Raw genomic sequence first — 23926 nt, 5'->3', positions numbered from 1 at the left:
ATAGACCTGCACATATAGACCTGCACATATAGACCTATAGACCTGCACATACAGACCTGCACATACAGACCGGCACATACAGACCTGCACATACCGACCTGCACATATAGACCTATAGACCTGCACATATAGACCTGCACATATAGACCTATAGACCTGCACATACAGACCTGCACATACCGACCTGCACATATAGACCTATAGACCTGCACATATAGACCTATAGACCTGCACATACAGACCGGCACATACAGACCTATAGACCTGCACATACAGACCTGCACATATAGACCTATAGACCTGCACATATAGACCTGCACATATAGACCTATAGACCTGCACATACAGACCTGCACATACAGACCTGCACATACACACCGGCACATATAGACCTATAGACCTGCACATACAGACCTATAGACCTACACATACAGACCTGCACATATAGACCTATAGACCTGCACATACAGACCGGCACATACAGACCTGCACATACCGACCTGCACATATAGACCTATAGACCTGCACATATAGACCTGCACATATAGACCTATAGACCTGCACATACAGACCGGCACATACAGACCTGCACATACAGACCTGCACATACCGACCTGCACATATAGACCTATAGACCTGCACATATAGACCTATAGACCTGCACATATAGACCTGCACATATAGACCTATAGACCTGCACATATAGACCTATAGACCTGCACATATAGACCTGCACATATAGACCTATAGACCTGCACATACAGACCTGCACATACAGACCGGCACATACAGACCTGCACATACCGACCTGCACATACCGACCTATAGACCTGCACATATAGACCTGCACATATAGACCTATAGACCTGCACATACAGACCTGCACATACCGACCTGCACATATAGACCTATAGACCTGCACATATAGACCTGCACATATAGACCTATAGACCTGCACATACAGACCGGCACATACAGACCTATAGACCTGCACATACAGACCTGCACATATAGACCTATAGACCTGCACATACAGACCTGCACATACCGACCTATAGACCTGCACATATAGACCTGCACATATAGACCTATAGACCTGCACATACAGACCGGCACATACAGACCTGCACATACAGACCTGCACATACCGACCTGCACATATAGACCTATAGACCTGCACATACAGACCGGCACATATAGACCTATAGACCTGCACATACAGACCTGCACATACAGACCTGCACATACAGACCTATAGACCTGCACATACAGACCTGCACATACAGACCTATAGACCTGCACATACAGACCTGCACATACAGACCTGCACATATAGACCTATAGACCTGCACATACAGACCTGCACATACAGACCTATAGACCTGCACATACAGACCTGCACATACAGACCTATAGACCTGCACATACAGACCTGCACATACAGACCTGCACATATAGACCTATAGACCTGCACATACAGACCTATAGACCTGCACATATAGACCTATAGACCTGCACATATAGACCTATAGACCTGCACATATAGACCTATAGACCTGCACATATAGACCTATAGACCTGCACATACAGACCTGCACATACAGACCTATAGACCTGCACATACAGACCTGCACATATAGACCTATAGACCTGCACATACAGACCTATAGACCTGCACATACACACCGGCACATATAGACCTATAGACCTGCACATACAGACCTATAGACCTACACATACAGACCTGCACATACAGACCTGCACATATAGACCTGCACATACAGACCTGCACATACAGACCGGCACATATAGACTTATAGACCTGCACATACAGACCTATAGACCTACACATACAGACCAACACATACAGACCTGCACATATAGACCTATAGACCTGCACATACAGACCTATAGACCTACACATACAGACCTACACATACAGACCTGCACATATAGACCTATAGACCTGCACATACAGACCTGCACATACAGACCTGCACATACAGACCGGCACATATAGACCTATAGACCTGCACATACAGACCTATAGACCTACACATACAGACCGGCACATATAGACCTATAGACCTGCACATACAGACCTACACATACAGACCGGCACATATAGACCTACAGACCTGCACATACAGACCGGCACATACAGACCTGCACATATAGACCTATAGACCGGCACATACAGACCAGGCACATACAGACCTGCACATACAGACCTGCACATATAGACCTGCACATACAGACCTGCACATATAGACCTATAGACCTGCACATACAGACCGGCACATATAGACCTATAGACCTGCACATACAGACCTATAGACCTACACATATAGACCTATAGACCTGCACATATAGACCTATAGACCTGCACATATAGACCTATAGACCTGCACATACAGACCGGCACATACAGACCTGCACATACAGACCTGCACATATAGACCTATATACCTGCACATACAGACCTATAGACCTACACATATAGACCTATAGACCTGCACATATAGACCTGCACATATAGACCTGCACATATAGACCTGCACATATAGACCTGCACATACAGACCTGCACATACAGACCTATAGACCTGCACATATAGACCTGCACATACAGACCGGCACATACAGACCTGCACATACAGACCTGCACATATAGACCTGCACATATAGACCTACAGACCTGCACATACAGACCTGCACATACAGACCTGCACATACAGACCTGCACATACAGACCTATAGACCTGCACATATAGACCTGCACATATAGACCTATAGACCTGCACATATAGACCTACACATACAGACCTGCACATACAGACCGGCACATATAGACCTGCACATATAGACCTATAGACCTGCACATATAGACCTATAGACCTGCACATATAGACCTGCACATATAGACCTGCACATATAGACCTGCACATATAGGCCTACAGACCTACAAATATAGACCTGCATATATAGACCTGCACATATAGACCTATAGACCTGCACATATAGACCTATAGACCTACACATATAGACCTGCACATATAGACCTATAGACCTACACATATAGACCTGCACATATACACCTGCACATATAGGCCTATAGACCTGCAAATATAGACCTGCACATATAGACCTATAGACCTGCACATATAGACCTGCACATATAGACCTATAGACCTGCACATATAGACCTATAGACCTACACATATAGACCAGCACATATAGACCTATAGACCTGCACATATAGACCTATAGACCTACACATATAGACCTATAGACCTACACATATAGACCTGCACATATAGACCTATAGACCTACACATATAGACCTGCACATATACACCTGCACATATAGACCTATAGACCTGCACATATAGACCTGCACATATAGACCTATAGACCTCCACATATAGACCTGCACATATAGGCCTATAGACCTGCACATATAGACCTATAGACCTGCACATATAGACCTGCAAATATAGACCTACAGACCTGCACATAGACCTATAGACCTACATATATAGACCTGCACATATAGGCCTATAGACCTGCACATATAGACCTATAGACCTGCACATATAGACCTATAGACCTGCAAATATAGACCTACAGACCTGCACATACAGACCTGCACATACAGACCTGCACATATAGACCTGCACATATAGACCTGCACATATAGACCTATAGACCTCCACATATAGACCTGCACATATAGGCCTATAGACCTGCACATATAGACCTATAGACCTGCACATATAGACCTATAGACCTGCAAATATAGACCTACAGACCTGCACATAGACCTATAGACCTACATATATAGACCTGCACATACAGACCTGCACATATAGACCTGCACATACAGACCTGCACATATAGACCTATAGACCTGCACATATAGACCTGCACATATAGACCTATAGACCTCCATATATAGACCTGAACATACAGACCTGCACATACAGACCTGCACATATAGACCTGCACATACAGACCTATAGACCTGCACATATAGACCTGCACATATAGACCTATAGACCTCCACATATAGACCTGCACATATAGGCCTATAGACCTGCACATATAGACCTATAGACCTGCACATATAGACCTATAGACCTGCAAATATAGACCTACAGACCTGCACATAGACCTATAGACCTACATATATAGACCTGCACATATAGGCCTATAGACCTGCACATATAGACCTATAGACCTGCACATATAGACCTGCACATATAGACCTATAGACCTGCAAATATAGACCTACAGACCTGCACATAGACCTATAGACCTACACATATAGACCTGCACATATAGACCTATAGACCTGCACATATAGACCTATAGACCTGCACATATAGACCTATAGACCTGCAAATATAGACCTACAGACCTGCACATAGACCTATAGACCTACATATATAGACCTGCACATATAGGCCTATAGACCTGCACATATAGACCTATAGACCTGCACATATAGACCTATAGACCTGCAAATATAGACCTACAGACCTGCACATATAGACCTATAGACTAGAGGTCGACCGATATTGGTTTTTTCAGGCCGATGCCGATCTTTTGAAATCCGGGTCGGCCGATGGCCGATTAATGCAGCCGATTTATTTTGGCCGATATTTGGCCGATATGTGCTTGTTTTTAACCTCTTATTTGAACCTTTTATTTGAAAGATAAAATGTAACACAAATAATTACTTAAGATAGACAACATTTCTCAACAAATACATTTACTGAACACTTGACCAATCTGCACTTGTACACTTAAATTAAAAATGTATAATGTAAAAACATATTGTATAAATAATGTATAACAAATATATTAAATAAACAAAGCAGGTGTTACGAACTGCTCCGAGACACGAAGGTTGAGATCCAAATGCAGCTTTAATTAAGGGGCAATCCAGACACGTAATCCAATATTCAGAGCATCCAAGAGAAGCACAGGCATAACTAGGGATGGGTATCGTTAAGGTTTAATGTATTAAAGTATCTTACCGATACTGCTTATCGATCCGGTACTTTAACGGTATTCTTAACGGTTCTTTTTGTTTATATATATATATATATATATATATATATATATATATATAAAATTTTATTTCAGGAAGGTCTACTAACATTACTGTTCAGGTGTGGTCTAAAAAGAAATCTAATAAAGTAATCAATTGTAAAATAACACTGCATAGTTTATCATAGATAGATTAATGCTTATTAATGCAGAAGTTATTCATTCAAGAGCTGTAAGTGATTTTCTCTTTGCCTTTTGTTGTTTGATTAGCAGTAATGGCTCAATCGTCACATGTTTAATAGACAGCTTCCCCTTTAAGACCGAGTCTAATAGACTCCTGATGCAGCATATTTTCTCCCAACTATTTCCATAACTACGTCCATTTAAGACATAAACTGTGTTTAAGTGAATCTCCAAGCCGGTCGTTTTGACATATTTTTGTGTATAGTTGATAGTTTAGACGCATGAAACCCAAAGTAGTCTATACTTTGCTTGTCTCTTTGTGGTGTGTTTCGGAGCGCGCGCCGCCTTGGGAACGGTATCTCTTGCGCTCTTATTATTAAACGCGTCCCGCAATTTAGCAACAGTAGCTAGACTGCATTTTACAACAACACTGATCGTGCTGATTCTGACGTTAAGTTTGAGTTTTAGGGAGGAATGTCAGTGCACCGCTGTGAAGGGAAGGAAGTTGTGCTAGACAGAATGCGGCTTATGTATAAATATTATTTTTATAATCTTTGGAAGGCAAATCTAAAATAAAATCAGACTAATAATCACAGATCTAAACCAGGCTACGTTTGAATGTTTAGTTCTGTCACTCATTTAGCTGGGCTCGTGTTGTGCTCGCTGTGGCACCGCGTGAGGGATATATCTCTCTCTCTCTCTCTCTCTCTCTCTCTCTGACTGCGAATTGCTAAATTGCATCACAGACAAATGGTTTCATATTATTATACATAGAAATGGCTGGCGAGATAAAATAACTTTCTCTTTATAGCAATAAAGAATGTGTTTTCTTAATTTCTCCAGTAACGACAGCAGAAGCGATAACGTCTGAGCTTACCAAAGCCAGTCCTTCAATAGTGCGTTGGTATATTTTTATTACTTATTTTTCTGCATTGAGTGACAACCCTCTCAAATATAAGACACACAAACAGAACAAATAAAAGTCTCAGATTCACTGTCTGTAATTGCAAAATTCTTGCTTCCTTATTGTGACATGATAGCAACCCTTCTGCTGTGATAATGCAACTTCAACTACGCTATCAATATCCAAAGTAGCCGAACGTCATGTCAACTATCGCGTTTGTCACGTTTTTTCTTGAAGTTGGCAGTAACGTATCAAAAGTTTTTAATTAAATCTAAAGAAGTTATACAAATTTAACCCTTACTGTTTTCTCCAAGGAACTTAGCTCCTTCCTTAGGCACTGGAGGTCTGTTCACTCTGCTGGAGAATGACTCTAGGGGCAGCGTGCGTCGAACATGTGTTCCACAACAACACTAGGCTGCCCACAGATGCGCCTGCCTAATAATCGGCTTGATATGCGTGGATATTGGCCGATGCCGATTATATAAAAAAGGCAAAAAAAATCGGCCGATTAATCGGCTGGCCAATTAATCGGTCGACCTCTATTATAGACCTACACATATAGACCTGCACATATAGACCTATAGACCTACACATATAGACCTGCACATATAGACCTATAGACCGGCACATATAGACCTACACATATAGGCCTATAGACCTGCAAATATAGACCTATAGACCTGCACATATAGACCTGCACATATAGACCTATAGACCTACACATATAGACCTACACATATAGACCTATAGACCTGCACATATAGACCTGCACATATAGACCTATAGACCTACACATATAGACCTGCATATATAGACCTGCACATAGACCTATAGACCTACATATATAGACCTGCATATATAGACCTGCACATATAGACCTATAGACCTGCACATATAGACCTATAGACCTGGACATATAGACCTATAGACCTGCACATATAGACCTGCATATATAGACCTGCATATATAGACCTATAGACCTACATATATAGACCTGCATATATAGACCTGCACATATAGACCTATAGACCTGCACATATAGACCTATAGACCTGCACATATAGACCTGCACATATAGACCTGCACATATAGACCTGCACATATAGACCTATAGACCTGCACATATAGACCTACACATATAGACCTGCACATATAGACCTATAGACCTGCACATATAGACCTGCACATATAGACCTATAGACCTACACATATAGACCTATAGACCTGCACATATAGACCTGCACATATAGACCTATAGACCTGCACATATAGACCTATAGACCTGCAAATATAGACCTGCACATATAGACCTATAGACCTGCACATATAGACCTGCACATATAGACCTATAGACCTACACATATAGACCTGCACATATAGGCCTATAGACCTGCAAATATAGACCTATAGACCTACACATATAGACCTGCACATATAGACCTATATACCTGCACATATAGACCTATAGACCTACACATATAGACCTACACATATAGACCTGCACATATAGACCTATAGACCTGCACATACAGACCTGCACATATAGACCTGCACATATAGACCTGCACATACAGACCTATAGAACTACACATATAGACCTGCACATATAGACCTGCACATATAGACCTATAGACCTGCACATATAGACCTGCACATATAGACCTATAGACCTGCACATATAGACCTATAGACCTGCACATATAGACCTGCACATATAGACCTATAGACCTACACATATAGACCTATAGACCTACACATATAGACCTGCACATATAGACCTGCACATATAGACCTATAGACCTGCAAATATAGACCTGCACATATAGACCTATAGACCTGCACATATAGACCTATAGACCTACACATATAGACCTGCACATATAGGCCTATAGACCTGCAAATATAGACCTATAGACCTGCACATATAGACCTATAGACCTGCACATATAGACCTGCACATATAGACCTATAGACCTGCACATATGCACCTGCACATATAGACCTGCACATATAGACCTATAGACCTGCACATACAGACCTGCACATATAGACCTGCACATATAGACCTATAGACCTGCACATATAGACCTATAGACCTGCACATATAGACCTGCACATATAGACCTATAGACCCGCACATATAGACCTGCACATATAGACCTATAGACCTGCACATATAGACCTATAGACCTGCACATATAGACCTGCACATATAGACCTATAGACCTGCAAATATAGACCTGCACATATAGACCTATAGACCTGCACATATAGACCTGCACATATAGACATATAGACCTACACATATAGACCTGCACATATAGGCCTATAGACCTGCAAATATAGACCTATAGACCTGCACATATAGACCTATAGACCTGCACATATAGACCTGCACATATAGACCTATAGACCTGCACATATGCACCTGCACATATAGACCTGCACATATAGACCTATAGACCTGCAAATATAGACCTGCACATATAGACCTATAGACCTGCACATATAGACCTATAGACCTACACATATAGACCTGCACATATAGGCCTATAGACCTGCAAATATAGACCTATAGACCTGCACATATAGACCTGCACATATAGACCTGCACATATAGACCTATAGACCTGCACATATAGACCTATAGACCTGCACATACAGACCTGCACATATAGACCTGCACATATAGACCTATAGACCTGCACATATAGACCTATAGACCTGCACATATAGACCTGCACATATAGACCTATAGACCCGCACATATAGACCTGCACATATAGACCTGCACATATAGACCTATAGACCTGCACATATAGACCTGCACATATAGACCTATAGACCTGCAAATATAGACCTGCACATATAGACCTATAGACCTGCACATATAGACCTGCACATATAGACATATAGACCTACACATATAGACCTGCACATATAGGCCTATAGACCTGCAAATATAGACCTATAGACCTGCACATATAGACCTATAGACCTGCACATATAGACCTGCACATATAGACCTATAGACCTGCACATATGCACCTGCACATATAGACCTGCACATATAGACCTATAGACCTGCACATATAGACCTATAGACCTGCACATATAGACCTGCACATATAGACCTGCACATATAGACGTGCACATATAGACCTCCACATATAGACCTGCACATATAGACCTGCACATATAGACCTATTGACCTACACATATAGACCTATAGACCTGCACATATAGACCTATAGACCTGCACATATAGACCTATAGACCTGCACATATAGACCTATTGACCTGCACATATAGACCTATAGACCTGCACATATAGACGTGCACATATAGACCTACACATATAGACCTGCACATATAGACCTGCACATATAGACCTATTGACCTACACATATAGACCTGCACATATAGACCTGCACATATAGACCTATAGACCTACACATATAGACCTGCACATATAGACCTGCACATATAGACCTATAGACCTACACATATAGACCTGCACATATAGACCTATAGACCTGCACATATAGACCTATAGACCTACACATATAGACCTGCACATATAGACCTATAGACCTGCACATATAGAGCTATAGACCTACACATATAGACCTGCACATATAGACCTATAGACCTGCACATATAGACCAGCACATATAGACCTATAGACCTGCACATATAGACCTATAGACCTACACATATAGACCTGCACATATAGACCTATAGACCTGCACATATAGACCTGCACATATAGACCTATAGACCTGCACATATAGACCTATAGACCTACACATATAGACCTGCACATATAGACCTATAGACCTGCACATACAGACCTGCACATATAGACCTGCACATATAGACCTATAGACCTGCACATATAGACCTATAGACCTGCACATATAGACCTGCACATATAGACCTATAGACCTGCAAATATAGACCTGCACATATAGACCTATAGACCTGCACATATAGACCTATACACCTGCACATATAGACCTGCACATATAGACCTACAGACCTGCACATATAGACCTATAGACCTGCACATATAGACCTGCACATATAGACCTATAGACCTGCACATATAGACCTATAGACCTGCACATATAGACCTGCACATATAGACCTATAGACCTGCACATATAGACCTGCACACATAGACCTACAGACCTGCATATATACACCTGCACATATAGACCTGCACATATATGCAGTCAGATCCAGAGCAATGAATCTAATCCTCATCACTCCACAGTTCTACAGGGAACATCAAACTCCCAGAGGAGCCGCAGAACTGAACAAACAACAGTCACACAAGAGTGCACAAACATTAATGATCAGCTCAGTTATATTCATGATGTATCTGGTGTCATGCTTTAAACTCTCATACACACATGAGCTTGTACAGTATTCTAAGTGCACTTAATACGTGCATGCTGAAATTCTGTTGCCTTTCAAATCAGATGCAATTCAGTATTCTATGTTGTGTAGGTAATGTTGTGTAGGTAGATGGCTCACTAATGTTGTGTAGGTAATGTTGTGTAGGTAGATGGCTCACTAATGTTGTGTAGGTAATGTTGTGTAGGTAGACGGCTCACTAATGTTGTGTAGGTAATGTTGTGTAGGTAATGTTGTGTAGGTAGGCGGCTCACTAATGTTGTGTAGGTAATGTTGTGTAGGTAGACGGCTCACTAATGTTGTGTAGGTAATGTTGTGTAGGTAGGCAGTTCACTAATGTTGTGTAGGTAATGTTGTGTAGGTAAGCGGCTCACTAATGTTGTTTAGGTAATGTTGTGTAGGTAGACGGCTCACTAATGTTGTGTAGGTAATGTTGTGTAGGTAATGTTGTGTAGGTAGACGGCTCACTAATGTTGTGTAGGTAATGTTGTGTAGGTAGACGGCTCACTAATGTTGTGTAAGTAATGTTGTGTAGGTAGACAGCTCACTAATGTTGTGTAGGTAATGTTGTGTAGGTAGACGGCTCACTAATGTTGTGTAAGTAATGTTGTGTAGGTAGACAGCTCACTAATGTTGTGTAGGTAATGTTGTGTAGGTAGACGGCTCACTAATGTTGTGTAGGTAATGTTGTGTAGGTAGACGGCTCACTAATGTTGTGTAAGTAATGTTGTGTAGGTAGGCGGCTCACTAATGTTGTGCAGGTAATGTTGTGTAGGTAATGTTGTGTAGGTAGACGGCTCACTAATGTTGTGTAGGTAATGTTGTGTAGGTAGACGGCTCACTAATGTTGTGCAGGTAATGTTGTGTAGGTAGACAGCTCACTAATGTTGTGTAGGTAATGTTGTGTAGGTAGGCGGCTCACTAATGTTGTGTAGGTAATGTTGTGTAGGTAGACGGCTCACTAATGTTGTGTAGGTAATGTTGTGTAGGTAGACAGCTCACTAATGTTGTGTAGGTAATGTTGTGTAGGTAGGCGGCTCACTAATGTTGTGTAGATAATGTTGTGTAGGTAGACGGCTCACTAATGTTGTGCAGGTAATGTTGTGTAGGTAGGCGGCTCACTAATGTTGTGTAGGTAATGTTGTGTAAGTAATGTTGTGTAGGTAGGCGGCTCACTAATGTTGTGCAGGTAATGTTGTGTAGGTAATGTTGTGTAGGTAGACGGCTCACTAATGTTGTGTAGGTTGGGTTGTGCAGGTTGGGTTGTGCAGGTAATGTTGTGCAGGTAATGTTGTGCAGGTAGACGGCTCACTAATGTTGTGTAGGTAGGCGGCTCAATAATGTTGTGCAGGTAATGTTGTGCAGGTTGGGTTGTGTAGGTAATGTTGTGTAGGTAATGTTGTGTAGGTAGACGGCTCACTAATGTTGTGCATGTAATGTTGTGCAGGTTGGGTTGTGTAGGTAGACGGCTCACTAATGTTGTGCATGTAATGTTGTGTAGGTAATGTTGTGTAGGTAGACGGCTCACTAATGTTGTGCATGTAATGTTGTGCAGGTTGGGTTGTGTAGGTAGACGGCTCACTAATGTTGTGTAGGTAATGTTGTGTAGGTAGACGGCTCACTAATGTTGTGCATGTAATGTTGTGCAGGTAATGTTGTGCAGGTAATGTTGTGCAGGTAATGTTGTGCAGGTTGGGTTGTGTAGGTAATGTTGTGCAGGTTGGGTTGTGTAGGTAATGTTGTGTAGGTAATGTTGTGTAGGTAGACGGCTCACTAATGTTGTGCAGGTAATGTTGTGCAGGTAATGTTGTGCAGGTTGGGTTGTGTAGGTAATGTTGTGTAGGTAATGTTGTGTAGGTAGACGGCTCACTAATGTTGTGCATGTAATGTTGTGCAGGTAATGTTGTGCAGGTTGGGTTGTGTAGGTAATGTTGTGCAGGTTGGGTTGTGTAGGTAGGCAGCTTACTAGTTTTTGACAAACACCCATTCGGTTCCTTAGACAACAGAAATAACATGAGGTGAATTCAGTCAGTGACAATGTTAGAAATTACAGACAGATCGTCACTGACAGACATTAAATCATCTTCATCGGACTCAGTGATATTAATCATCTTCATTTAATTTAATCAGGCAGCTAACATTAGCATCAGCTAACATGGCTCAGTAAAGGACAAACGCCGTGTGAAACACGCATATATATATACTCACGTTTATTTATATGCAGTAAAGTGCAGTAATAGAGTGTTTATTCCGTGTTTACCTGCATTTGTCGCGGATTTGTGTCCGTTTGAGGATCAACGCGGACGCGACTGTCAGAAAAACAAACACAAATCAGCGCATGCGTCACTTCCGGGAAATCAACCAGCAGCGCAGAATAAAACCTTTAAACATCTCGAGTCGAATTAACGTCTTCTCTTTTAATAATGTCTTTTAAATACCGTTGTGTAAATATGAGTCGAGTCTGATATTCATGTACATGAGTGTGAGTAATTCTATATTCCCCCTCGAGCTGCTTTCTGATGCGACACTGACTGAGTTTAAAATAGAGACTGAATGAGAGGAGGGACCCAACCCTAATACACACACACACTAACACACTAACACACACACCCTAACACACACACACACACTAACACACACACATATAGACACTAACACACACACCCTAACACACACTAACACATACACACAAACACTAACACACATACACACTAACACACACACACCCTAACACACATACACACTAACACACACACACACTAACACACACACACATACACACTAACACACATACACACTAACACACACTAACACATACACACAAACACTAACACACATACACACTAACACACACACACCCTAACACACATACACACTAACACACACACACCCCAACACTCACACACACACACACACACACACACACACACACTGCTTTAGTTACACCTGTCAGGTAATAATGTGGTTTATTAACAGTGTCAGTGGATGATTACACACGTCAGTATTCTGCTGTAACTCTCCTGTGATGTGTGTCATGTATGAACAGATCTGTAATGTGTCCGGAGTTCATAACACACCGTTGTGATTAAAATCCCCTTGGCAACAAAAGAACAACAAAAGCAGACAATCAACTTTTGTATTTCAAATATCTTTTGGGAAGTACAGATTTGGATTTGTCGACAAAGCTTTTGTAAAAACATATAATATATATTTGAGTGTGTATGTTTTCTAAAAATACATTTTATATTAGTAAAAGGAACTGTAATGTCTCTAATAACTCATAATTCATAAAGTTTCCACATATGAGAGTTTTGTCAGGGGATTTTTCTTTTGAACTATTTCTGATAAAGTTTTTAATATTCTAACGTAGTCCTAGTTATACGTATTATGACATAAAATAATAATGAATGTTGATATAATTCTTAGGGTAAGAGGTAATAATCCTCAATCTTGAGCAATATTGTTCTTGATTTTTGACCAGTTTTTAAGGGATTGTTCACCCAAAAATAGAAATTCTCTCATCGTTTACTCACCATCAAATTTAAGGTATTTTTTACTATAATTTCTCCTTTCTTCCCAGTAGGAGACGATATGCACATAGAATGTGATCGGCAAAAAGAAAAGAAGAATGTAATGTGAAATTGTAGATTTATAGTAGAAAATGACTTAAATATTGATCTGTTTCTCACCCACACCTATCATATCACTTCTGAAGACATGGATTAAACCACTGGAGTCTTATGTGAAAGTGAAAGTGTAGATTTATAGTAGAAAATGACTTAAATATTGATCTGTTTCTCACCCACACCTATCATATCACTTCTGAAGACATGGATTAAACCACTGGAGTCTTATGTGAAAGTGAAAGTGGAGATTTATAGTAGAAAACTACTTAAATATTGATCTGTTTCTCACCCACACCTATCATATCACTTCTGAAGACATGGATTAAACCACTGGAGTCTTATGTGAAAGTGAAAGTGTAGATTTATAGTAGAAAATGACTTAAATATTGATCTGTTTCTCACCCACACCTATCATATCACTTCTGAAGACATGGATTAAACCACTGGGGTCTTATGTGAAAGTGAACGTGTAGATTTATAGTAGAAAAATGACTTAAATATTGATCTGTTTCTCACTCATTTATTTACCACTGATGGATTAAACCACTGGAGTCTTATGGATTACTTTTATGCTGCCTTTAAATGCTTTTTGGAGCTTCAGATTTCTGGTCACCATTCACTTGCATTGTATGGACCTACAGAAATGAGAAATTCTTCTAAAAAACAATTTAAACTTTTTTTGCGTGAATTATCCCTTTAAATCAATGATTTGTATACTCTAGTCTAGTGGATAAGTTTATTTAAATCTTTTAAGTGAAAGTATTACTGTCTTTGTGGATATCCTGTAATCCGCGACGCTCATGAACTATATTTCCCACAGTGCACCGCTCCAGTGAGCACGGTGGACGGGTCAGAGGTCGCGTCGCCATAGCAGCGGCTGGTTTGTGACATCAGCGCCATTTTGGTTCAATGTTGTGATGGAAGCAGCGAGAAAAATCACAATCAGACAGAAAAAACAGCGAAAACCAGATCAGAACGAGACCAGATCGGAACGAGACCAGACCAGAACGAGACCAGATCACAGCCGAGAAACCAAACTCAGAGAATCAGTCGAAATCTGGACGAGGATCGATCGGACTCGTTTTCTTCAGTAATAACAGGTTTGATTCTCACTAAACAGGATTGTGTTTGATTTCTCATTTCAAATGTGTCATTAATGTCAGGGGTTTGTTTAATTGGGATCTGTGGGATTATTATAGTGTATTAATAGTTTATTAATTCGCGTTTTAATATGAAACTAGCAAAACACAAATCGAGTGAAAATATGAAACAGACGTGAGAAAAGATGAAATATAATATATTAACAGTGCAGAATAACCTCAGACTTTTATTCTGTATTTATATATATGACTGTACAAGAGCAACAAGTGTTTTCTGTGTGATTGCTGACATGAACTGCGTTTCTCATTCATCGATATAAACCAGAGAAAAGTCTGATAATACAGAGAATTAAGAAATAAATCTGTCTGAAGATGTTCTGCTATCACAAACACTATTTTAACCATCAGCTTCTGTGACAGACAGACGGTTCTCACGGTCATGGAAAACCTGGACCTTTCAGGAAAAGAGTTTTCCAGGCCTGATAAAATCATGGGAATTATGGACATGTATGTTGAATGTAGGTTTGTCTAGTTTTGCCGTGCTCTGTAGATATTGAACACATGTTCTCGCAGGACGTCAGGCGTGGTCAGCGCTTCTACACGTATGAAATGAATTTGACATGATGCTCCTGAGACTCGAGCGGGACTGCTGTGTGCATGTTTAATTTCCCTTTTTGATTTGTAACTATTACCTCCTAAACATGCGAAAAAGTGCAAGTCGTGTTCCTAAAGCTTCATGTCCACATATGAGGACTGTGGGACTTGTTATATTAAATAATACCAAGTATAATACCCATATATATATATATTTGTGTCATCATATTGTTTATTATGTGTCCAGGAGTGTGAAATATTCAACATTACAGCTAAAGTAAAGTGGTGTTGGAATAATGTGCATTGGAAAAATTACAAATTAAAAAACGAAATAAACATGATTTGACTTTTACGTTACAGTGTTTCTGCTCTCTATGTGTTAGAAGTTTAACACTTTACTGTCAGCCCAGACTGTCCTGAGATCAGCGTAGACTGTACAATGGCCACGCAGAAGGACCCGGGTCGCATGAGGTTAAAATGGCCGTGTATTGTATTTAAATTAAATAAATAAAATATATTTCAACTTGAATACTTCAAGTAGAGGGAACCTGACTGAAACAAGCATGTCAAAATAACATTTCAGTTATATGTTAGCTAGTGACAGCAAATGTTAGCTTCACACATGCTGGTGGGACACACTACTGAGTGCAACTTGGTCACTTTGTTATTATTAGCACTGCAATCGCTCAGTGGATAAAGCCATATGAGAAATATATATATATATGTATATATATTATTTTTTTTGTGTGTGGATTTTCTCCCCAATTTGGAACGCCCAATTCCCAACACGCTCTGAGTCCTCGTGGTGGCGTAGTGACTCGCTTCAATCCGGGTGGTGGAGGATGAATCTCAGTTGCCTCGGTGTCTGAGACCATCAATCCGCGCATCTTATCACGTGACTTATTGAGCGTGTTACCATGGAGACATAGTGCGTGTGGAGGCTTCACGCTATTCTCCGCGGTATCCACGCACAACTCACCACACGCCCCACCGAGAGCGAGAACCACATTATAGTGACCACGAGGAGGTTACCCCATGTGACTCTACCCTCCCTAGCAACCGGCCCAATTTGGTTGCTAAGGAGACCCGGCTGGAGTCACTCACCACGCCCTGGATTCAAACTCTCGACTCCAGGTGTGATAGTCAGTGTCAGTACTCGCTGAGATACACAGACCCTCATATATGTGAAATTCTTGAAATGTTTTGGCTCTAGGCTCAAGCTCCTCTCTTCTCCATGATGGTAATCCCCACAATTGCATAAAAAAACCTTAAACACTAACAGGTCTCCCCATTTATATTTGTCTTGCACAAAAACACATAAAATAACACTTAATTTGAACATTTACTCTCCCTGTCGAGTCCCATTTAAAGCATGCTGGGAACTAGAAATGACCTGCCTAGTTTCAGTTAACCAAACCAAAAAATGTCATGTTGTCCCAACGCAAATGGGTTTTAGTTGAGTCAACTCACTTAATTTAAATTCCCTTGGTTACATACATTTTTTTGAGTTACACTGGCAGCCAAAAGTTTGGAATAATGGACAGATTTTGCTCTTATGGAAGCTCCTGTAGCACTTGACCTTTCACCCCACACTTCCTGTAGCACTTGCCCTTTCACCCCACACTTCCTGTAGCACTTGACCTTTCACCCCACACTTCCTGTAGCACTTGCCCTTTCACCCCACACTTCCTGTAGCACTTGCCCTTTCACCCCACACTTCCTGTAGCACTTGACCTTTCACCCCACACTTCCTGTAGCACTTGCCCCTTCACCCCACACTTCCTGTAGCACTTGCCCTTTCACCCCACACTTCCTGTAGCACTTGACCTTTCACCCCACACTTCCTGTAGCACTTGCCCTTTCACCCCACACTTCCTGTAGCACTTGACCTTTCACCCCACACTTCCTGTAGCACTTGACCTTTCACCTCACACTTCCTGTAGCACTTGCCATAGATGTGACTGTCTTGTCGGGCACTTCTCACACACCTTACAGTCTAACTGATCCCACAAGTACAGAGTGTACTACATATATAACAAATAAATACAGGAAATTAGAAAATGTATACATATAAAATGCATACACATTATATTCTGATGTAGGGTTAGATATACATGCTCAGTACAGATCTGATGTTCTCTGTGTCTCTGTGAATCTTCTTCTGTAGGTCTGCAGCTGCTGTCACACATGTACATCACAATCAGATCATGTGATGACTTCACATCCCTCATGAACATGACACATCTCCATACATCAGTATCGTCGCTCTGACCGGACTCCAAGCAGCATAATCCGTGATGATTTATGGATTAATACCTCAGGAGTTACACGAACAGCTCCTGGACCACCAGAACTATCAGAACCGCACCAATGGGGTAGAGGAGCTGAAGAACATCCTCCTGGAGCTGGACCCCAACCAGGTGTCCTCAAGCAGTATTGTGGAATTCATCCAGTTCCTACGGAAACTTCTAGATGATAACAACTTCAAAGTTTTGTACGGCACTTTACAGGTTATAAACCTGCTGATCGGGAAACTCGACTACAACGTGGACAGATATTACAAGGAGATCGTTTCTGTGACACTGAAAACTCTGGGCGATTCACGGAACGTCACCCGACATGAATACATGAATGTTTTCAGGCAGCTCACGAGGATCGTGGGGCCCCAGAGAGTGTTGGATCTCGTGATCGGTCAGCTCAGGCACAAAAACTCCAGGGTTCGAGAAGACGTTCTGAACATCATCACCGCAGCTATGCTCACACACCCCCGCAAGGACTTCAACATCGGCAGCCTGTGTTTTGAAGTGGCTCCTTGCCTCGCCGACAGTAAGAAGAAGGTGCGACACGCGGCTCTCGAGCTGTTTGCCGTGTTCGATTATTGTCTGGACACGGGGAAGAAGCAGCCCCTCATGAAGGCCATCGACCAAGTGGAGCTCACAGGAGATGCTGAAGGGCTCATGGCCGCTGTGCAGGCGCGGAGAGCGCGACACATCCTCCCGAGGCTGTCCGCTGATGGGATGGTGGAATACGCCCTCGTTATTCCTAAACCCGGACAGAGACGGTTACCTCAGTTCGGCTCCGGAGCGGATCTGGACTGGGTTCTGAATGGAGGCAGAGTTCATAGTTCACACGGTCTCCAGATGAGCGGAGAATCGGATCAGATGTGTGGTTACGGAAGTCTGGGATCCCTCACGGATAATGTTCCTTCTCAGAGGAGAATCGTGAGCGCAGGGAAAGGGAAAAATAAACTGCCCTGGGAGAAATCAGCCCTCACTTCCTCTGTAGAGCGTCAGACCAGCAGCTCAGCTAATGGGAAGTCACCTGATCAGGTGAGTGATGACATCAGCATGTTCATGTGTTGCAGGACACACCAGAGATCTATGAGCTCATTTGGAGGATTGGTTCATATCGACAGGCCTGTGTGTCAGGGTGGATCTCGTGAAACATGTCAAGAGCTTGTCTCCACCCCCCAACATTACTTGACCAATGGTGCGAGTTGGGGGCGGGACTATCAGGCTATTTTAACAGCCAGAAATGACATACATCAGCTTTAAATCGCAAGAAGTTCAGCAGCGAGATCCTTTCACTGTATGATGAGAGTAAAAGTTGGATATGACTCATTTGATGTGTTTCCAAAGACAAAAAAATCCATTTGTCATTGAGTAATATCTCTTTTAATATCTGTTTTGTTATTTACAACCAGCTGTTGATCAAATACATTAAATTCAAATCATGCATGTTTAACCAGTCCTGCTCGACCCGCTCCGAGCGGGATTCGAACCGGGGTCTCCGGCATGGGGGGCAGACTCTAAAGAGGAGACTGAAGGCTATGGCCTCTAGCGTCAGTCGCTAGTGCGCCTCTTGAAGTCAGGGGATTGAAGTTTATACATACCGCACAACACATATAAGCTGGCTCCCGTTTTACATGTATGTGCTAAAGATGCTCCCGTTATACATGTATGTGCTAAAGATGCTCCCATTATACATGTATGTGCTAAAGATGCTCCCGTTATACATGTATGCCCCAAAGACGCTCCCGTTACACATGTATGTGCAAAAGACGCTCCCGTTATACATTTATGTGCTAAAGATGCTCCCGTTATACATTTATGTGCTAAAGATGCTCCCGTTATACATGTATGCCCCAAAGACGCTCCCGTTATACATGTATGCCCCAAAGACGCTCCCGTTATACATGTATGCGCCAAAGATGCTCCCGTTACACATGTATGCCCCAAAGACGCTCCCGTTATACATGTATGCCCCAAAGACGCTCCTGTTACACATGTATGTGCAAAAGACGCTCCCGTTACACATGTATGCGCCAAAGACGCTCCCGTTATACATGTATGCCCCAAAGACTCTCCCGTTATACAAGTATGCGCCAAAGACGCTCCCGTTATACATGTATGCCCCAAAGACTCTCCCGTTATACAAGTATGCCCCAAAGACGCTCCCGTTACACATGTATGCCCCAAAGACGCTCCCGTTATACATGTATGCCCCAAAGACGCTCCCGTTATACATGTATGCCCCAAAGATGCTCCCGTTATACATGTATGCCCCAAAGATGCTCCCGTTATACATGTATGCCCCAAAGACGCTCCCGTTACACATGTATGCCCCAAAGACGCTCCCGTTACACATGTATGCCCCAAAGACGCTCCCGTTACACATGTATGCCCCAAAGACGCTCCCGTTACACATGTATGCCCCAAAGACGCTCCCGTTACACAAGTATGCCCCAAAGATGCTCCCGTTATACATGTATGCCCCAAAGATGCTCCCGTTATACATGTATGCCCCAAAGATGCTCCCGTTATACATGTATGCCCCAAAGATGCTCCCGTTATACATGTATGCCCCAAAGACGCTCCCGTTATACATGTATGCGCAAAAGACGCTCCCGTTATACATGTATGCCCCAAAGACGCTCCCGTTACACATGTATGTGCAAAAGACGCTCCCGTTACACATGTATGTGCAAAAGACGCTCCCGTTAAACATGTATGCCCCAAAGACGCTCCCGTTAAACATGTATGCCCCAAAGACGCTCCCGTTAAACATGTATGCGCCAAAGACACTCCCGTTAAACATGTATGCCCCAAAGACGCTCCCGTTAAACATGTATGCGCCAAAGATGCTCCGGTGATACATGCATGCCCCAAAGACGCTCCCGTTATACATGTATGCGCCAAAGACGCTCCCGTTATATATGTATGCGCCAAAGACGCTCCGGTTATACATGTATGCCCCAAAGATGCTTCCGTTATACATGTATGCCCCAAAGACGCTCCCGTTATACATGTATGCACCAAATACGCTTCCGTTATACATGTATGCCCCAAAGACGCTCCGGTTATACATGTATGCGCCAAAGACGCTCCGGTTATACATGTATGCCCCAAAGACGCTCCGGTTATACATGTATGCCCCAAAGACGCTCCCGTTATACATGTATGCCCCAAAGACGCTCCCGTTATACATGTATGCGCCAAAGACGCTCCCGTTATACATGTATGCGCCAAAGACGCTCCGGTTATACATGTATGCCCCAAAGACGCTCCCGTTATACATGTATGCCCCAAAGACGCTCCCGTTACACATGTATGCCCCAAAGACGCTCCCGTTACACATGTATGAGCCAAAGACGCTCCGGTTATACATGTATGCCCCAAAGATGCTCCCGTTATACATGTATGCCCCAAAGACGCTCCCGTTACACATGTATGCCCCAAAGACGCTCCCGTTATACATGTATGCGCCAAAGACGCTCCCGTTATACATGTATGCCCCAAAGACGCTCCCGTTATACATGTATGCACCAAAGACGCTCCCGTTATACATGTATGCCCCAAAGACGCTCCAGTTATACATGTATGCCCCAAAGACGCTCCCGTTATACATGTATGCCCCAAAGACGCTCCAGTTATACATGTATGCCCCAAAGACGCTCCCGTTATACATGTATGCCCCAAAGATGCTCCCGTTATACATGTATGCCCCAAAGATGCTCCCGTTATACATGTATGCCCCAAAGACGCTCCCGTTATACATGTATGCCCCAAAGATGCTCCCGTTATACATGTATGCCCCAAAGACGCTCCCGTTATACATGTATGCCCCAAAGATGCTCCCGTTATACATGTATGCGCCTAAAGACGCTCCGTTATACATGTATGCGCCAAAGACGCTCCGTTATACATGTATGCCCCAAAGACGCCCCGTTATACATGTATGCCCCAAAGACGCTCCGTTATAGATGTATGCCCCAAAGACGCTCCCGTTATACATGTATGCCCCAAAGACGCTCCCGTTACACATGTATGCCCCAAAGACGCTCCGGTTATACATGTATGCCCCAAAGACGCTCCCGTTATACATGTATGCCCCAAAGATGCTCCCGTTATACATGTATGCCCCAAAGACGCTCCGGTTATACATGTATGCCCCAAAGACGCTCCCGTTATAGATGTATGCCCCAAAGACGCTCCCGTTATAGATGTATGCCCCAAAGACGCTCCCGTTATACATGTATGCCCCAAAGACGCTTCCGTTATACATGTATGCCCCAAAGACGCTCCGGTTATACATGTATGCCCCAAAGACGCTCTCGTTATACATGTATGCCCCAAAGACGCTCCCGTTATACATGTATGCCCCAAAGACGCTCCCGTTATACATGTATGCCCCAAAGACGCTCCGGTTATACATGTATGCGCCAAAGACGCTCCCGTTATAGATGTATGCGCCAAAGACGCTCCGGTTATACATGTATGCGCCAAAGACGCTCCCGTTATACATGTATGCCCCAAAGACGCTCCCGTTATACATGTATGCCCCAAAGACGCTCCGGTTATACATGTATGCGCCTAAAGACGCCTCCGTTATACATGTATGCCCCAAAGACGCTCCGTTATACATGTATGCCCCAAAGACGCTCCCGTTATACATGTATGCGCCCAAAGACGCTCCCGTTATACATGTATGCCCCAAAGACGCTCCCGTTATACATGTATGCGCCAAAGACGCTCCCGTTATACATGTATGCCCCAAAGACGCTCCGTTATACATGTATGCGCCAAAGACGCTCCCGTTATACATGTATGCCCCAAAGACGCTCCCGTTATACATGTATGCGCCAAAGACGCTCCCGTTATACATGTATGCCCCAAAGACGCTCCCGTTATGCATGTATGCCCCAAAGACGCTCCCGTTATACATGTATGCCCCAAAGACGCTCCCGTTATACATGTATGCCCCAAAGACGCTCCCGTTATGCATGTATGCCCCAAAGACGCTCCCGTTATGCATGTATGCCCCAAAGACGCTCCCGTTATGCATGTATGCCCCAAAGACGCTCCCGTTAGACATGTATGCCCCAAAGACGCTCCCGTTACGCATGTATGCCCCAAAGACGCTCTCGTTATGCATGTATTCCCCAAAGACGCTCCCGTTATACATGTATGCCCCAAAGACGCTCCCGTTATGCATGTATGCCCCAAAGACGCTCCCGTTAGACATGTATGCCCCAAAGACGCTCCCGTTATACATGTATGCCCCAAAGACGCTCCGGTTATACATGTATGCCCCAAAGACGCTCCCGTTATACATGTATGCCCCAAAGACGCTCCGGTTATACATGTATGCCCCAAAGACGCTCCCGTTATACATGTATGCCCCAAAGACGCTCCCGTTATGCATGTATGCCCCAAAGACGCTCCGGTTATACATGTATGCCCCAAAGACGCTCCCGTTATGCATGTATGCCCCAAAGACGCTCCGGTTATACATGTATGCCCCAAAGACGCTCCCGTTATGCATGTATGCCCCAAAGACGCTCCCGTTATACATGTATGCCCCAAAGACGCTCCCGTTATACATGTATGCCCCAAAGACGCTCCGGTTATACATGTATGCCCCAAAGACGCTCCCGTTAGACATGTATGCCCCAAAGACGCTCCCGTTATACATGTATGCCCCAAAGACGCTCCCGTTACACATGTATGCCCCAAAGACGCTCCCGTTATACATGTATGCCCC

General features: G+C 43.0%; 2 protein-coding genes across 5 annotated transcripts in view; one reads left to right on the top strand and one right to left on the bottom strand.

Annotated features, from left to right (window-relative positions):
* Positions 1-13076, bottom strand: part of LOC127662350 (kelch-like protein 28) — a 28011-nt gene extending 14935 nt beyond the window's left edge. Inside the window, exon 1 of one of the 2 annotated variants that reach the window (XM_052153482.1) lies at positions 12772-13076. Coding sequence is in view for 1 of the 2 variants with exons in the window: in XM_052153480.1 (XP_052009440.1) it covers positions 12824-12829 (6 nt within the window). In the remaining variant the exon portion in view is untranslated. The remainder of the gene's footprint in view (positions 1-12771) is intronic. The other variant, XM_052153480.1, reaches the window with a different exon arrangement.
* A 1996-nt stretch (positions 13077-15072) lies between these two features.
* The window catches only part of LOC127662341 (TOG array regulator of axonemal microtubules protein 1), a 30430-nt gene continuing 21576 nt past the window's right edge, over positions 15073-23926 (top strand). For all 3 annotated transcript variants that reach the window (XM_052153466.1, XM_052153465.1, XM_052153464.1), the window contains exons 1-2: positions 15073-15289; positions 18051-19212. In XM_052153466.1, the coding sequence (XP_052009426.1) occupies positions 18181-19212 (1032 nt within the window). In that variant the 5' untranslated portion in view covers positions 15073-15289; positions 18051-18180. The remainder of the gene's footprint in view (positions 15290-18050; positions 19213-23926) is intronic.

This window comes from Xyrauchen texanus, chromosome 22 (genome assembly GCF_025860055.1).
Source record: "Xyrauchen texanus isolate HMW12.3.18 chromosome 22, RBS_HiC_50CHRs, whole genome shotgun sequence".
Lineage (NCBI taxonomy): Eukaryota > Metazoa > Chordata > Actinopteri > Cypriniformes > Catostomidae > Xyrauchen > Xyrauchen texanus.
This window is presented reverse-complemented; position numbering and strand designations above follow the sequence as displayed.